The sequence below is a fragment of the Blennius ocellaris genome, assembly GCF_963422515.1.
Source record: "Blennius ocellaris genome assembly, chromosome: 13".
Classification (NCBI taxonomy): domain Eukaryota; kingdom Metazoa; phylum Chordata; class Actinopteri; order Blenniiformes; family Blenniidae; genus Blennius; species Blennius ocellaris.
In genome coordinates this window covers 388,588-403,219 of record NC_137662.1, presented here as the reverse complement: position 1 = coordinate 403,219, position 14,632 = coordinate 388,588, and the positions used below count along the sequence as shown (strand labels likewise).

The window sequence follows — 14,632 nt, the reverse complement described above, 5'->3', positions numbered from 1 at the left end:
TGTGCAAGTGTTGTCTTTGTGGAGACAAAAAAAAAATGTGTAGTATGGGACATCAAATTTACTCCAACACTTACAAATGACTACAACGTCCACTGACTGACGTCCAGCTGCTCAAAGCTTGTCACCAATAATCCCTTCATCCTGGACTCCAGTCTGATCACGTCAAACCGCACACACTTTCATAGTATTGTTTTTTTCTCCTGCAGAGAGAATTTAATCAAATGCTCAAAAAGTAAACTTTGAAAATGTGGTTAAATCATTATCTACTGAAATATTGTTTTGAAGTTGATTGAACAATAAAAGAAGTCGTGGATGTCATTCATGAATAACAGTTTTTCTATGTAAGTATTAAGTATATATAAGTATATATAACTTTTTAAGTTAAGTATTGGTTCAGAAACTAAAAGCACTAATATCGTTTCAGAATTGATCATGACATAAATATGGTTTTCGAACTTGGCAAGACATAATTTAAAATGGAAGAAATGTTAAAGCGACTTGACTTGCCCAAGAAAAACTAACTTTAAACTTTCACATGTGACTTCTAACTTTCACATGTGACTTCTAACTTACTAAGATATGACATTTTTTGACGAGTCCTTTTCTGAGGGTGTGTTAAGAACTTCTTTCAACTTCTACACGTGTTTATCCAGACCAGAGTCTCAGGTTCTGGCTCTGATACAGATCACGGTGAAGCCAGGTTCACCTGTACAGGTGAGCAGGACACACGAGGAAACAGCCAGGCCCGGACTCTGACCCGTGACCTGTCGCTGGGAGGTGGAGGAAGCTCACCACTACACTGTGTGGTGGAGGAAGCTCACCACTACACTGTGTGGTGGAGGAAGCTCACCACTACACTGTGGTGGTGGAGGAAGCTCACCACTACACTGTGTGGTGGAGGAAGCTCACCACTACACTGTGTGGTGGAGGAAGCTCACCACTACACTGTGTGGTGGAGGAAGCTCACCACTACCTGTGTGGTGGAGGAAGCTCACCACTACACTGTGGTGGTGGAGGAAGCTCACCACTACACTGTGGTGGTGGAGGAAGCTCACCACTACACTGTGGTGGTGGAGGAAGCTCACCACTACACTGTGTGCTGGAGGAAGCTCACCACTACACTGTGTGGTGGAGGAAGCTCACCACTACCTGTGTGGTGGAGGAAGCTCACCACTACACTGTGTGCTGGAGGAAGCTCACCACTACACTGTGGTGGTGGAGGAAGCTCACCACTACACTGTGTGGCGGAGGAAGCTCACCACTACACTGTGTGCTGGAGGAAGCTCACCACTACACTGTGTGGCGGAGGAAGCTCACCACTACACTGTGTGGTGGAGGAAGCTCACCACTACACTGTGTGGCGGAGGAAGCTCACCACTACACTGTGTGGTGGAGGAAGCTCACCACTACACTGTGTGGCGGAGGAAGCTCACCACTACACTGTGTGCTGGAGGAAGCTCACCACTGCACTGTGTGCTGGAGGAAGCTCACCACTACACTGTGTGCTGGAGGAAGCTCACCACTACACTGTGTGCTGGAGGAAGCTCACCACTGCACTGTGTGCTGGAGGAAGCTCACCACTGCACTGTGTGCTGGAGGAAGCTCACCACTACACTGTGTGCTGGAGGAAGCTCACCACTGCACTGTGTGCTGGAGGAAGCTCACCACTACACTGTGTGCTGGAGGAAGCTCACCACTACACTGTGTGGTGGAGGAAGCTCACCACTACACTGTGTGCTGGAGGAAGCTCACCCCGTGTTATTTTACACTGTTTGTTGTTGACGAGGTTTTCCCGTCTCCGTGCCTCCAGGTCAGCCCATCAACCCTCAGTGCAGGATCTACCCCGAGGAGATGATCCAGACCGGCATCTCGGCCATCGACGGCATGAATAGTATCGCCAGGGGCCAGAAGATCCCCATTTTCTCCGCTGCTGGGCTGCCGCACAATGAGGTGAGAGCTAAGCCGCTTACTGGAGCGTCAGTCACACCGTTTCTAGGAATAATGCAGTCATAATGCGAGTAAAGTCTTTCCACGTGTCACATGACAAAGAGTTTCACTTCCTCCCTGGGTCTGGTCTGTGGACCAACGGAGGTTCACGACTCAGTATTTCTACAGACATTTCACAAGAGTCCAATGTCCCAGAGTGACTCTTCAAGTGGATAGAACTTGTATATGAGGTGAGTTTCCCCCGGGACCGCCCGCCCCACGCTGCAGCCCGCTGACCACCCTGAAGAACCAGTGAAAGGTGGAAGCACGGAGACTGGCAGGGTCACGGTCCACTGGGTGGACCTGAAGACCTGGACCCAGGGAAGCTCCAACAAAACAACAGGTGGAATCCTGTGTCCACGCCGCGGCCAGCTCTCTGTTCAGACTGCAGTGTGTCTGTGTGGTTCTCTCACATCCAGCAAACCAACAACATGGAGCCACATTTAAACAAGTGCTGTGGTCTGTTATTTCCTGCTACATGGAGGCTTTTGTCACAGTTTAAGTTTAAGTAGGACGGCTTTGGAAATTGTCCCAAGGCAAAAAAAAAAAATAATATGAAACAAACAATAGTCACAAAGACTATTCCATTGGTGAAATATTGATTGATTCAATCTTTTGAAGCACTCCACTACAATTGAGGTTTGTTCAGTGAAAGGCCATTGGCTGTTCTTTGTGCTCTTCAGCTTTAAGAAGGAGAAAGAGTGGTTTATTTAGAAACCAGCGCTGACCTCTGTATTCTTCTCTTCACTCCTGCAGTCCCCTCCATGTCAGCGCTCAGGGACAGAATTTAATGTTGTTAATGTGGCACAATGGAATACCATTGTCACACCGGAGGAGCTCTGGATGTCGTCCTCTATTTTAGGAGCTCGTTTGATGGTCACTGAAAATACAGCTGGAAATATCACTTCTCATTGAGGGAAAAGGCATTTCCTAACTTCTGTCAACTTCAAGCAGAAGTATTAATAACTCAGCATTAAAATTTAAAGATGACCACCAGTTTTTCACATGAAAAACAAAAATAGCCATTTTATTTCCTCTAAATCAAATGTGTTGAATATTGTTCCTCACAATCTGCTGAACCTACGCGATTCATATTCTATAGATGGTTAAAGACACTTGTGCAACATGTTGAGAAGATGAAATTGAGTTTTAACGCACTCATGTCGGGTGTGGGAGGATGAACTTTGCCCCTTCATAGACACTTGAATACATTATTTTCCTTTTTTTATCAGTTTCTTTATGAATGTGAAAATAATGATCCACACTCCGATTCCTTTAAGCCTCATTAGAGTCAAATACTCCAAACAAAGTTTACAGTCTCATTCCATCTGAGACGTAGATTAAGTAAGCATTTATCACATACAATAATTTCTGTTGCTCCATCAGAATAATTATTGTCATTAGGAGGCTGTGTCTGAGGACTTTAGATGTAATGAGTAGTGATGTTTTGATCCCGTTTGGACCGCGGCTGAATTTCTTACTGTCCCAGCCTCCAGTCGGGATGTTCCTCAGCCGAGGGGCGTCCCGCGGCAGGAACATCGGAGAACAAACAAACTAACACAAGCAGTTTCATTAATCAGGGGTTTCTCCGATGCGCTTTGTCTGAAGTGCCCTGATGTTTGATTTTTATTGGTCTGAAAACGAGACCAGCACCGATGGAAATGTGGTTTGAATTGATACTGTGGTCCAGCAGTAATGTTTTGATTGGACAGGACGCTCCACACCCTGATGTGGACCCGCTGGCCTGCGGGGAAAAGGTCTCCGTACGCCTGGAGGGGTGGATCTGCGTCACGTCACTTTAAATGGTTCCACCTTCTGCCTCAAGACCTAAAAGAGCCCTTTCTGTCCTGGACCATGAACACCAGCACAAGAAACTTTGATCACTGCACACAGTCTGGGAGGCAGATCCACGGATTGAGGGTGGAAACTTGATGACACAGCAGATTTGTGTTGAGCACCAACAACTGGCTCGTTATGGACTCTGTGTTGGATGAAAGCTTTGTCGGACTTGTGACAACTGCACTGGTTTACAAAGGTTTTCTCTGAAATGCCACATCGACATCTAAGAGTCACAATTAGTGAAGTAATTAGGAATAGATTGAATATTCTGTAAGTATTCAGTGTGGATCCTCCACGAGGTCCACAATAATCCACTTCCTGGTGTGGGACTTTTATTGCTGCGTCAGCATCAGGACAGCTACTGTGGAAGATCTGCATCTTCCATGGTCTCTGAGGCGTGAAGGAACAAATGGAAGCTATCATGGGCTACTTCAATACGGAGATAAAACATAATGTGCAGGACAGTTATTCACATTGAGCATAGTTCAAATCCCACTTTAATGAAATCTCAGTATGTAACGCAAGAAGCTGCAGTTTCCAATTCAAATTGATTTTGATAAATGAATTGAGTAAATGTTAAAGATGGCAGGAGTAATGTGCTGCGCTCTTCTTGATGCTGAGTCACTGATGCAAATGCATTGAGCTGTTTTCTCCAGGAGTTTCCTCCAAGATGACGCCTGCTGTGTTTCCATGCTTCCAGATTGCTGCACAGATCTGTCGCCAAGCCGGCCTGGTGCAGAAGTCCAAGGATGTGATGGACTACAGCGCCGACAACTTTGCCATTGTGTTTGCAGCCATGGGGGTAAGCGGCATTCAGCCTTTCCAAGCCCATCTGTGGCTCTAATCCCCCTCTTAACCCTGACGTGACACCCTGTTCCTGCTCTCCCGCCCCGAGCTCCGTCTTTATTCACCAGGTGATTCGACCTTAAATCCCTCTCGTTACTTCTGCACCTCTGAGCATATCCCTCAGCCATGTAGACGGGTTACTAATTCAACAGGCAGCCAGTGTCGGGTTCTCCGCTCTTCAGCTGCTTGACCTCCTCCACACACACACACACACAAACACCGAACGGTAATCCACGGCTCGCTGTGGTTCGTCTTGACAGCACAGCTGTTCACAAACATTTCAACACGGTCAGCACAGCAAAGCTCCAATGGCTCATGTTTTTCATTATAGCTTTTATTTTTCGCCCACTTCCATCAAAAATCCACCCGTTCATCCTCTTCACCACTTCATCCTGTTCAGGGAGTCGCTCACACCCAGCTGAAGGTGACTGCAGGTTACACTGGACACGTCCACAGTCAGTCAACAACTTTCCCTTTTTTCTATTTAAATATAACATCCTCTGGCCAGGGCTGGTTCTGACCCGGTCCATTCAGAACCACATGGTTCCCCTCCGTCCCTCTGAACAGAGATAGATAGATAGATAGATAGATAGATAGATAGATAGATAGATAGATAGATAGATAGATAGATAGATAGATAGATAGATAGATAGATAGATAGATAGAGGGATGGAGGCTTGAGAAGAAACGCTGCTGGTTTCCTGGTTTTCAGACTCTGAACCAGCAGAAAGTTTCACAAGCAGCTCATCGGTCATGGTCAGTGCTTCCTGCTGAGGCTGGACCAGGGTCATGTCACAAAGCATTATGGGATGGATCCACTGACTGAATGGCAGCAGATAAACCATTAGTTTCCACTTTATTCAGTCTTTCTGTGAACTGGACAGTCTGACCTGTGTGTCAAACTATTCACACTTCAATTCACCTCCTCACTCAGACTGTAGGTGGGCTCCACTTCTTCCTCTTCACAGAAACACATCAACGGCTGTCCAGGTTTCCATATTTAATCTGATTACCGCTTCAAGTTAAAAGGCAGGGACACGTCTGTCCTCCATGCTGATGTTATCTTTTGTGTCTCAGGTCAACATGGAAACTGCTCGTTTCTTCAAGTCGGACTTTGAGGAGAACGGCTCCATGGACAACGTCTGCCTCTTCCTCAACCTGGCCAACGACCCCACGTAAGACCGCCTGCCAGGAAAACACACACTCCTTGTATAAAGTGTTTCCTGTGTGCAATGGAATCACGCCCTGGTCTTTGTGTCACCCCACCAGCATCGAGCGAATCATCACCCCCCGCCTGGCGCTGACCACAGCGGAGTACCTGGCCTACCAGTGTGAGAAGCACGTCCTGGTCATCCTCACTGACATGAGCTCCTACGCCGAGGCTCTGAGAGAGGTAGCGCCATCTTACATCCTCACTTTCACTTTAGAACAGCTGTGTGCAGTCGTCTGTCCTGCTGGAGCGAATGAAGCTGATTGTCTGTCATTAACTGACGCGACTCGCCAATCTGAGTTCATGTATTGAGTTCAACGTTCTACGTTTGGTGTGTGAGGTCCATCACGAAGTGTGGTGACGGGAGCAGGGAAGGAGTATGAGGCAGAAGGAATGCTGGGAAATTAGTTTGAGACAGTAAAAAGTAATATAATTTAAATGGCAGAAGATGATCATCCGTGTTTCTCTGGCATTATATTACTTAGAGACTTGCCTCGATGTTGTGTTTATTGCAGGGTTCAGTGTCTTCTGACTTCTTTTTCCTCTGATCTTTAATTCTCAGACTTAATGCGCTCTCACATTTCTCTTCTGTTTACTGCCTTATTTGTTGTTTTAAAACACCATCTTAAATTTCAGTTGGGAATAAACACCGAATCCGCTCTGAGGACTGCAGCAGCAGTACAAGCATGAAACAAGGAGCCACAGTAAAAACCATGTGCACCATTAGCACAGCGGTGATATGCTCAGTAAAGTCCTGAGCTTTGCGCTGAAAGGGAGGATAATGTGTCCTTCATTCTTCTAGGAAATACCTTAACTTCATTATTGTTCACCAGGCTCTAAAAGGAAATGCTCCCCCACCCACTGCCCTCCTTTCTCCCTGCGTTGAGGAGTCAGGCCCTCTAACTACCTCCTTTGTGTTTCTGTGATAATCCATTTATGTTGCACAGTTTGCTGTCTCAATATGTCGGCAACACAATGCAGCTTTTTATCAAACGGTGCACGTGCATGTGCATTTTCCCCTTTCCTGCGTCTGTTGTCCATAACCTTGGCACACGAGTGGCTGCACCAATCGTCAGCCAGGGTTCGGGCAACTTGATGGGTGATTCAGCACGTACAAAGAGCCAGGACATTAACATTTAACTTCTGCTCCCATTCACACTGCTGAAGGTTGAGTTCTGCTTTGAATCCCTGCTCGCGAGTGTGCAGCCTGCCCATCAACCTTTGAATCCAAGGATGAATGGGATGCGTTTCCTCTCCCTCTTGCTCTGGATTCACTTGACTTCTGGAACAAGGTTTTCCTTTTGGTCATTTTTGTGGAGGGTCTGCGAAGAGAAAGGCAACATTTCCAACCAGCTGTTTGCCTCATCTCCTCCATAATGAAGGAGTTGCCGTCACTTGACTCCCGGAGGGAAAAAATTTCCTTTTTTTTTTTTTTTTTTTTAGGAAGCGTATGGCTAAAAGACGGAACCATTACTAAACATAGTCAATAAGTTTTAGTTAACTCCTTGTCTCACAAAGCTGTTCAGAGGAGCAAACACATTCAGGATTTCTTCGGTGAGGTCATCCCATCCAGAGCTCTCGCTTCAGCTTCAAGATGGTTGAGTCATTAAATGTTCTCCTCACATGCACATGACAGTGGAGGGGTACATTCTCACACCCACCCAGAATCCTGCATGTTGTCCTTCATCGACTCCTACATTTTCTTCTGCTCCCTCTTTGGCCAGGCGGTCACAGTGTTGTCATCCACACATCGCACACAAGTCTTCAGCAGTGTGTGTTTGGCAGCTTTCTATGAGAACCAGCGTGACCTGCAGAAGCTGGCGTGCTGAATCAGAGCAGCTTTCTCTCTCCTGCCTCTCAGGTACAGCCTGGAGAAGCTTTAGTTCCAGTCGTTTCCGTCTCAGCAAGTCTCATTCCTGAGAGTGAACATGTTCAGCGTCTTCCCGCTATGAACAGACGCTCAGCGTTACTGCTGGCACTGGTCTCAATGTTAAGGCTGATAGAACAGCCTTTGCAGGTAGTTTCGGGATCTGCAAGTGTTTTCGTGGAGTTAATAGAACTTGATTCAGTTCCTCCTGCTGCCACGCTGCAGACTAGAGGCTCGGGTGTCTTGTTAGCAGGGAGCTCCTCGTGACCTGCCTGTGCTTCCCTGTGCGCCGCCTCTCAGGTGTCCGCCGCTCGAGAGGAGGTGCCCGGGCGCCGAGGCTTCCCCGGCTACATGTACACTGATCTGGCCACCATCTACGAGCGCGCCGGCCGAGTGGAGGGCAGGAACGGCTCCATCACCCAGATCCCCATCCTCACCATGCCCAACGACGGTAAGTTAGCAGCCCGAAGTCCCCCCAGCAAGGCAGCCGCTTCACCACCGAGCAGACCTCTCAAATGGAACCAAGAGGTATGTTTGATGCTGGCGGTTACCATAGCAACCCCCTGAAAAGTTGAACTGGAGTCCCCATTGCAGGGAGGCGATTGTTCTGCTTCCCTTCCCCCAGGTATATATTTTTGGTAAACGTCTCCACTGAACAGTGAAGACGTTTACAGCAGGACCGTTTCATGTTCCTCACTCTGCTTTGGCTTCTTCAGTGACCCCCGGTGCTTTTTATTTCCTCACAGACATCACTCACCCCATCCCCGATCTGACCGGCTACATCACGGAGGGTCAGGTCTACGTGGACCGACAGCTGCACAACAGACAGGTAACCGACATCCACATCTTCACCTTCATGCAGAAAACCACTTGATGTCTGATGGTGGCTGGAACGTTTCTGAACCCGCTCTGAACCGGTTCCGAGTGGGACCCGAGTCCTGTTTAAAGCAGGTGGTCGGTTCTGCTGGTCTGAATTCAGGATCCAGTCATGAACGTGTGTGAAACTCCAACTGAAGACCAGCGTGACTGGGACAGAAGGAGTCCTGCAGCAGCTCGGTTCAAAGTGAACAACAAGCTCCAGAAACATCTGAATGAGCTTTACACACTTTCATTCAGAGGAGATCTTATTCATCTTCAGACTGTAAATCAAACTGAGATACGAACAAATCCAGTCAAGGCTGTAAACATTGACACTTCAGGATCTGGTCAAATGGAACTGAAGCAGGGAATGAAAACTGAACCGACACTTTACAAACTGTGTTCATGAATGAAAAGTGATCAATGTGGAAACTGCCGTTTCACTCCTGAAGATTTGGTGTGGAATTGAGAAAAAGGCCTGATCGTCATCATATTCATATTCATTTGAGTAAGATTGATATAAAGACGAGGATTAACACATGTGAAACTCTTTGATTCTCATGTAAACACATGTGTCTCCTCTTGAAAATAATATTTAACGTTTATTTGTCGATGCGTTGGTAAAATATCAAATAAGAAAAATCAACTACAATGTTTTTGGTCGGAAAAGTATTAAAGTAAGCACATTGTGTCAAAACACTAACTTGTGAACTCTGGAAAGGGAAAAAAAAAAAGGTGACAGAGGCTGAGGATGAGTCAGCAGCTCCACCTCCCACCATGAAGAGGTGACGGAGGCTGCTCCCTCCAGTTGACCACGATTGACTCCATCCCTCCCTCGGGATGTGGTCCGAGGCTCTCAAAGCATGAAAACAGTAGCTGCAGTGCCGGACTTGTCCACTAGGGGTTGACTGCTGGCAGTTTTGTGTTAGTTGAGTCTCAGTTAGTCTGATGAATGTCGGGGTCGTTTCTTCTAGTTGTCTTTGAGGTATTTTATCATTCATGTTCCTGGCACCTCATAACAATGTTGAGAAAATTGCTTTATCAGCATGACAATCATTGATTTGATGATTAAATTTGAGAATTTCTGTCTAAATTCTTCTCGTCAAAGTGTTTTCAGGATGTGCGGCGGGTTTGTTGCTGGCTTGACGTCAAACTGACAGCAAAACGTTAGCGCTCACAAGCGTACTTTCCTCCAGATCTACCCGCCCATCAACGTGCTACCGTCACTGTCCCGTCTCATGAAGTCGGCCATTGGCGAGGGGATGACCAGGAAGGACCATGCCGACGTGTCCAACCAGCTGGTGAGAGGCCACGCCCACCTCCTGCAGCTCTGCCCCCCCCCACTGTTTAGCAGTCATCACCAGAGAGTGTGTGTGTGTGTGTGTGTGTGTGCAGTACGCCTGCTACGCCATTGGGAAGGACGTCCAGGCCATGAAGGCCGTGGTGGGGGAGGAGGCGCTCACCTCTGATGACCTGCTCTACCTGGAATTCCTGCAGAAGTTTGAGAAGAACTTCATTGCTCAGGGTGAGAAAAGCTCACATTGTTTACCTTCATGTTCCTCATCGTTCAGAGGGAAGAGTTTGTGACACTGACTGGAGTGAAGGAGGAACTTTCCCCTGGTTTCTGTTGAAGTAATCTGTGAGGAGGAAACACTGTGGTAACGCGAACAGCTGGGCTCAATACACCTTACCAGTGATCAACCACTAACCCTCCAGTAATCTCCCAGTAATCTACAGTAATCTACTACTCATCGTCACTAATCCTCCAGTAATCTACCAGTAATGTTCTAGTAATCTACCGGTAATCTACAGTAATGCTCCAGTAATATACCAATAATCCTCCAGTAATATACCAATAATCCTCCAGTAATATACCAGTAATCTACAATAATGCTCTAGTAATATACCAGTAATCTACAATAATGCTCTAGTAATATACCAGTAATCTACAATAATGCTCTAGTAATATACCAGTAATCTACAATAATGCTCTAGTAATATACCAGTAATCTACAATAATGCTCTAGTAATATACCAGTAATCTACAATAATGCTCTAGTAATATACCAGTAATCTACAATAATGCTCTAGTAATATACCAGTAATCTACAATAATGCTCTAGTAATATACCAATAATCCTCCAGTAATATACCAATAATGCTCCAGTAATCTACAACTAATCCTCCTGTAATCTTCCGGTAATCTCCCACTAATCCTTCAATAACCATCCAGTAATCTTCCAGTAATCTACCACTAATCCTCCGGTAATCTACCACTAATCCTCCAGTAATCTTCCGGTAATCTCCCACTAATCCTTCAATAACCATCCAGTAATCTTCCAGTAATCTACCACTAATCCTTCAGTAATCCACAAATCCTCCAGTAATCGGGTTTTCAAAAGGTTTGATCCAGATAAAAATGATCTGGAATGATAACACACACACACACACACACACACACACACACCCTCTTCTGGCAGTCCGCTCATCTGAGACCTACAATAAATAAATAAAAACATTACTCACAAACACTATGCATTGAGGATATTTAGAACAAGTTTCAACTTGGATGTATTGAATTGAATAAAAAGGCTTCCTGTCAAACACACAGTCATTTCAGAGTTCTTCATGTGATGTGGAGAGACCAGCTTGTCTGAGCTTGGCCTTGAGGAGGCGGAGCTCAAGTCCGGCCTTAGTTTGCTGTAGTTTGGCGACAGTCAGTTGTTCCTCTGCCAGACCAGTCTGTACTTCTGCACTTTCAGTCTCTTTTTGCAGAAGTGCCTTGTAATCCTCATCACTTCAAGCCCTTCCTCTGAGATCCTGTGGCAACTGCTGCTCACTCTACCAGTGAGGATCCAGCTTCTCCCTCAGTAACACAGTGTGCTCTCTGGACCAGCCTTAGGAGGGACTGGCTGACTCTCCTCCTCAATCCCAGCCTCCCCATCCCCTACAACCCCTTGAATACCATGCAGAGCTTGTGACCTCTCACCTCCACATGTGTGTACTCTCCCCTCTTGAAGGGCTTGTTGCCTGTTTGGGGGTTTGTGGCTTCAGCATGGTCCTTCGTTGCCCCGGCCTTAAGATTCTTGCATCGAAGTTTTATTTGGTCTGTGGTCCGCCTCTGGCCGGACCCTATGGCATTCACGTTTTTGGTGATTAAAATCCAAACATCTTTTTTTTCTTTTTGTTGGTATCTCCACCCTTAGCAGAATGAAAACGTCCCACTATTGTGTCATAATGGCACCTAACGCGCTCTAGTGGTACGTTGGTTTCGGCAGCAGTGAAATGACCGCTTCTTGAGTCCATGGTTCCATTGTTTTACTATAGTGAACATTGTTTGTGTTGTCGTTTATGTGTAGGCCTTGGGTCTGATTGCCTCAATTGAACACAAGCCAAAACAAATCAGTCATAACGGGTGTGTTTGAAAAGACCTATTGCAAAGCCATTTAAATCAGCCTTTCTCAGACGATTCACAGAGACGGTGGAATGGCAGGTGTTGTCCACCGCCACCACTTTGCCAGGAGAGGATACTGTCAGAGGGTGTATGTTGAGGGTACCAAACCACTGGAGCAATACACCACTGAGGAGCTGTATGGCCCGGTTTCGCTTTGGGAAGGCTGATATCGACTACCTTGTGAAACGTATCCGGCCAAAACGACAACACAGAACCCAGAGGAGTCACGGTCTGTCTGTGGAAGACCAGATCCTCATTGCTCTCCGATTTTATGAATGTGGAACTTTCTACCAAGTTGTTGGGGACTCTCTGGGAGTGGCTGATTGTGGTAGGCTGGGAGTCCTACCATGGCTGATGACATCAAATACGCCGGCGCAGACGCGCTTCAACACCGCTCATTGCAGAGCAAGATGTGCAATTCAGCGTTTGAATACAATTCTTAAGAGGCGCTTTGCATGACTTGAGAGTGGAACCACAGAAGGCATGAAACCTACTTCTTGCCTGTATTGTACTGCGCGACATCTCTACCAAGCCCAATGTCCCTCTCTGTGTTGACAATGATGCACCTGAGCCCCTTGGAGACCCTGACCAACCTCCTGCATCCTCCCAGGACGAGCAACAAGTTAGACCCTATTTCTGATTTGGATTTGTTTTAGATTTCAAAAACCAGTGCTGCTAAAGAACAAAACAAAAAAAAATATGTAAACAAAACAATAATATTTCTGATTGTGATGAAGACACATTCTTTGTGGTCAATATTGGCAGCTGTTTGGGGGATTATTTTATGAGGCCAAACTCCTTCTACTTTGCTGTAGGCCTATACTGAAAGGCTGTTATGTAATCAATGTAGCCTGATGGATGAACAAATCAAATTAAAACCTTGTGAGTAAATAGGATATCTTGTAGGCCGGTGGTCCCCAACCCCCGGGCCGCGGACCGGTACCAATTGGTATTGGGCCGCCCAAGAAATAATTAATTATTTCCGTTGAATTTATAATCTGAGTCTGAACAATCTTTTATTTTGAAAAATGACCGGAGTCTCTCGGTTACATCTCGGTCACCTGAGCGCCAAACATTTAACCCACAAGCTAGCAAAATGAGCAAAAATCAGACGTCTATGGAAAGTTTCTTTTGGAAGGGGAAAAGGGTGAAGAGACAGAAGGAGAGCCGACAACTTTCAAGAAAAAAAGTTTTTAACAGACAGTACCAGGAGTTCTACTTGAAGTATGGATTGATGGCGACAGGTGATTCCCGCAGACCAACCCGCTCTGCATAATATGAGGCCAACGGCTCTCTAACGAGGCAATGGAGCCTTCAGAACTGCTTCGCCACTTGCAGACCAAGCACCCTGGATTAAAAAACAAGCCCCCGGAGTATTTTGAAAGAAAAAAACAGGAACACGAAAGACAGAAGAAATGACTGGCGGCCACCACATCAATTAATGCGAATGCACAGAGTTTTATTATATTCGCAATATAAACAATCTACGAAACCCCCACCCCCCCCACCCCCCCCGGATATTTCCAGATATCCAGATATTTGGGATCAAAGTGATCCGAGTCCTACTACAAAGTTGTGAAAAACCCAAACTAAAGGTTAGAACCGGATCAAAACCAAGATTGGATTACGTGCTCTAATCCAATTAAGTAATCGGTTTTTACTTTTGGAAAAATCCATTTTCAAGATTTGATCCAATCCGTTATCCAAAATCTGAGCGGATTACTTTTGAAAAACCGGGCCCTGTGGTAATCCAGTGAGTGACTCGGCAGCTAAGCCTCCTTTACACCATGAAATCAGTCAGGATGCTGGAACTGGTGAAAACAGTTAGAAACAAATCATTTAGTGTCAGTAGGTCTGCAGTGGGTTCACTGAGTCACCTATCCAGGTGAATGAGTGAACCCCCCCCCCCCCCACATGAGTGCAGGGTGGGGTCAGACCTGGCCATTGATCCACTGGTTGATCCATTTAAACAGTATTTTAAGATGTATCTGAAGACGAGCAGCCATCGGTCATTGTCAATGTTTGGTTCTTGGTCTGATGGAGGATTTCAACCTACACACACACACACACACACACACACACACACACACACACACACACACACACACACACACACACACACACACACACACACACACACACACACACCAGTCTGATGGCTTCATTACATGGTCATGTCAATGAGACAACGTGATCGCTGATAAACAGTGGCATGATCCAGTACACCTGAGTGACCTCCAGTCCAGGTTTCCAACAGGGGGCGCCACAGATCAGTGGTCTCCTCCCTGGACACTATTGATCCATCAAGGTTCTTTTCTTCCACTAAACAAAGTGTAGAGACGCTTTCATCTTCCTGCCAAGTACAGAACAAGAGGAGTGGATCCCCCCCCCCCCCCTCATGTTTATATATTACTCCCCCCCAGGTCTATGATACAACCCCCCCAGGTCTATATTTTAGACCCCATCCCCCCACCCCAGGTCTATATAATACAACCCCCCAAAAGCTATATATATTACTCCCCCAGGTCTATATGGTAGTACTCCCCCAAGGTCTATACATTACCCCCCTCTC

General features: G+C 46.4%; 1 protein-coding gene across 1 annotated transcript in view; it reads left to right on the top strand.

The window, feature by feature from the left end:
* The window catches only part of atp6v1ba (ATPase, H+ transporting, lysosomal, V1 subunit B, member a), a 39,590-nt gene that overhangs the window by 24,408 nt on the left and 550 nt on the right, over nucleotides 1-14,632 (top strand). The window contains exons 6-13 of the mRNA XM_080507008.1: nucleotides 1,811-1,950; nucleotides 4,526-4,627; nucleotides 5,749-5,846; nucleotides 5,941-6,064; nucleotides 8,049-8,199; nucleotides 8,495-8,577; nucleotides 9,803-9,907; nucleotides 10,002-10,131. Of these exons, the coding sequence (XP_080363134.1) occupies nucleotides 1,811-1,950; nucleotides 4,526-4,627; nucleotides 5,749-5,846; nucleotides 5,941-6,064; nucleotides 8,049-8,199; nucleotides 8,495-8,577; nucleotides 9,803-9,907; nucleotides 10,002-10,131 (933 nt within the window). The remainder of the gene's footprint in view (nucleotides 1-1,810; nucleotides 1,951-4,525; nucleotides 4,628-5,748; nucleotides 5,847-5,940; nucleotides 6,065-8,048; nucleotides 8,200-8,494; nucleotides 8,578-9,802; nucleotides 9,908-10,001; nucleotides 10,132-14,632) is intronic.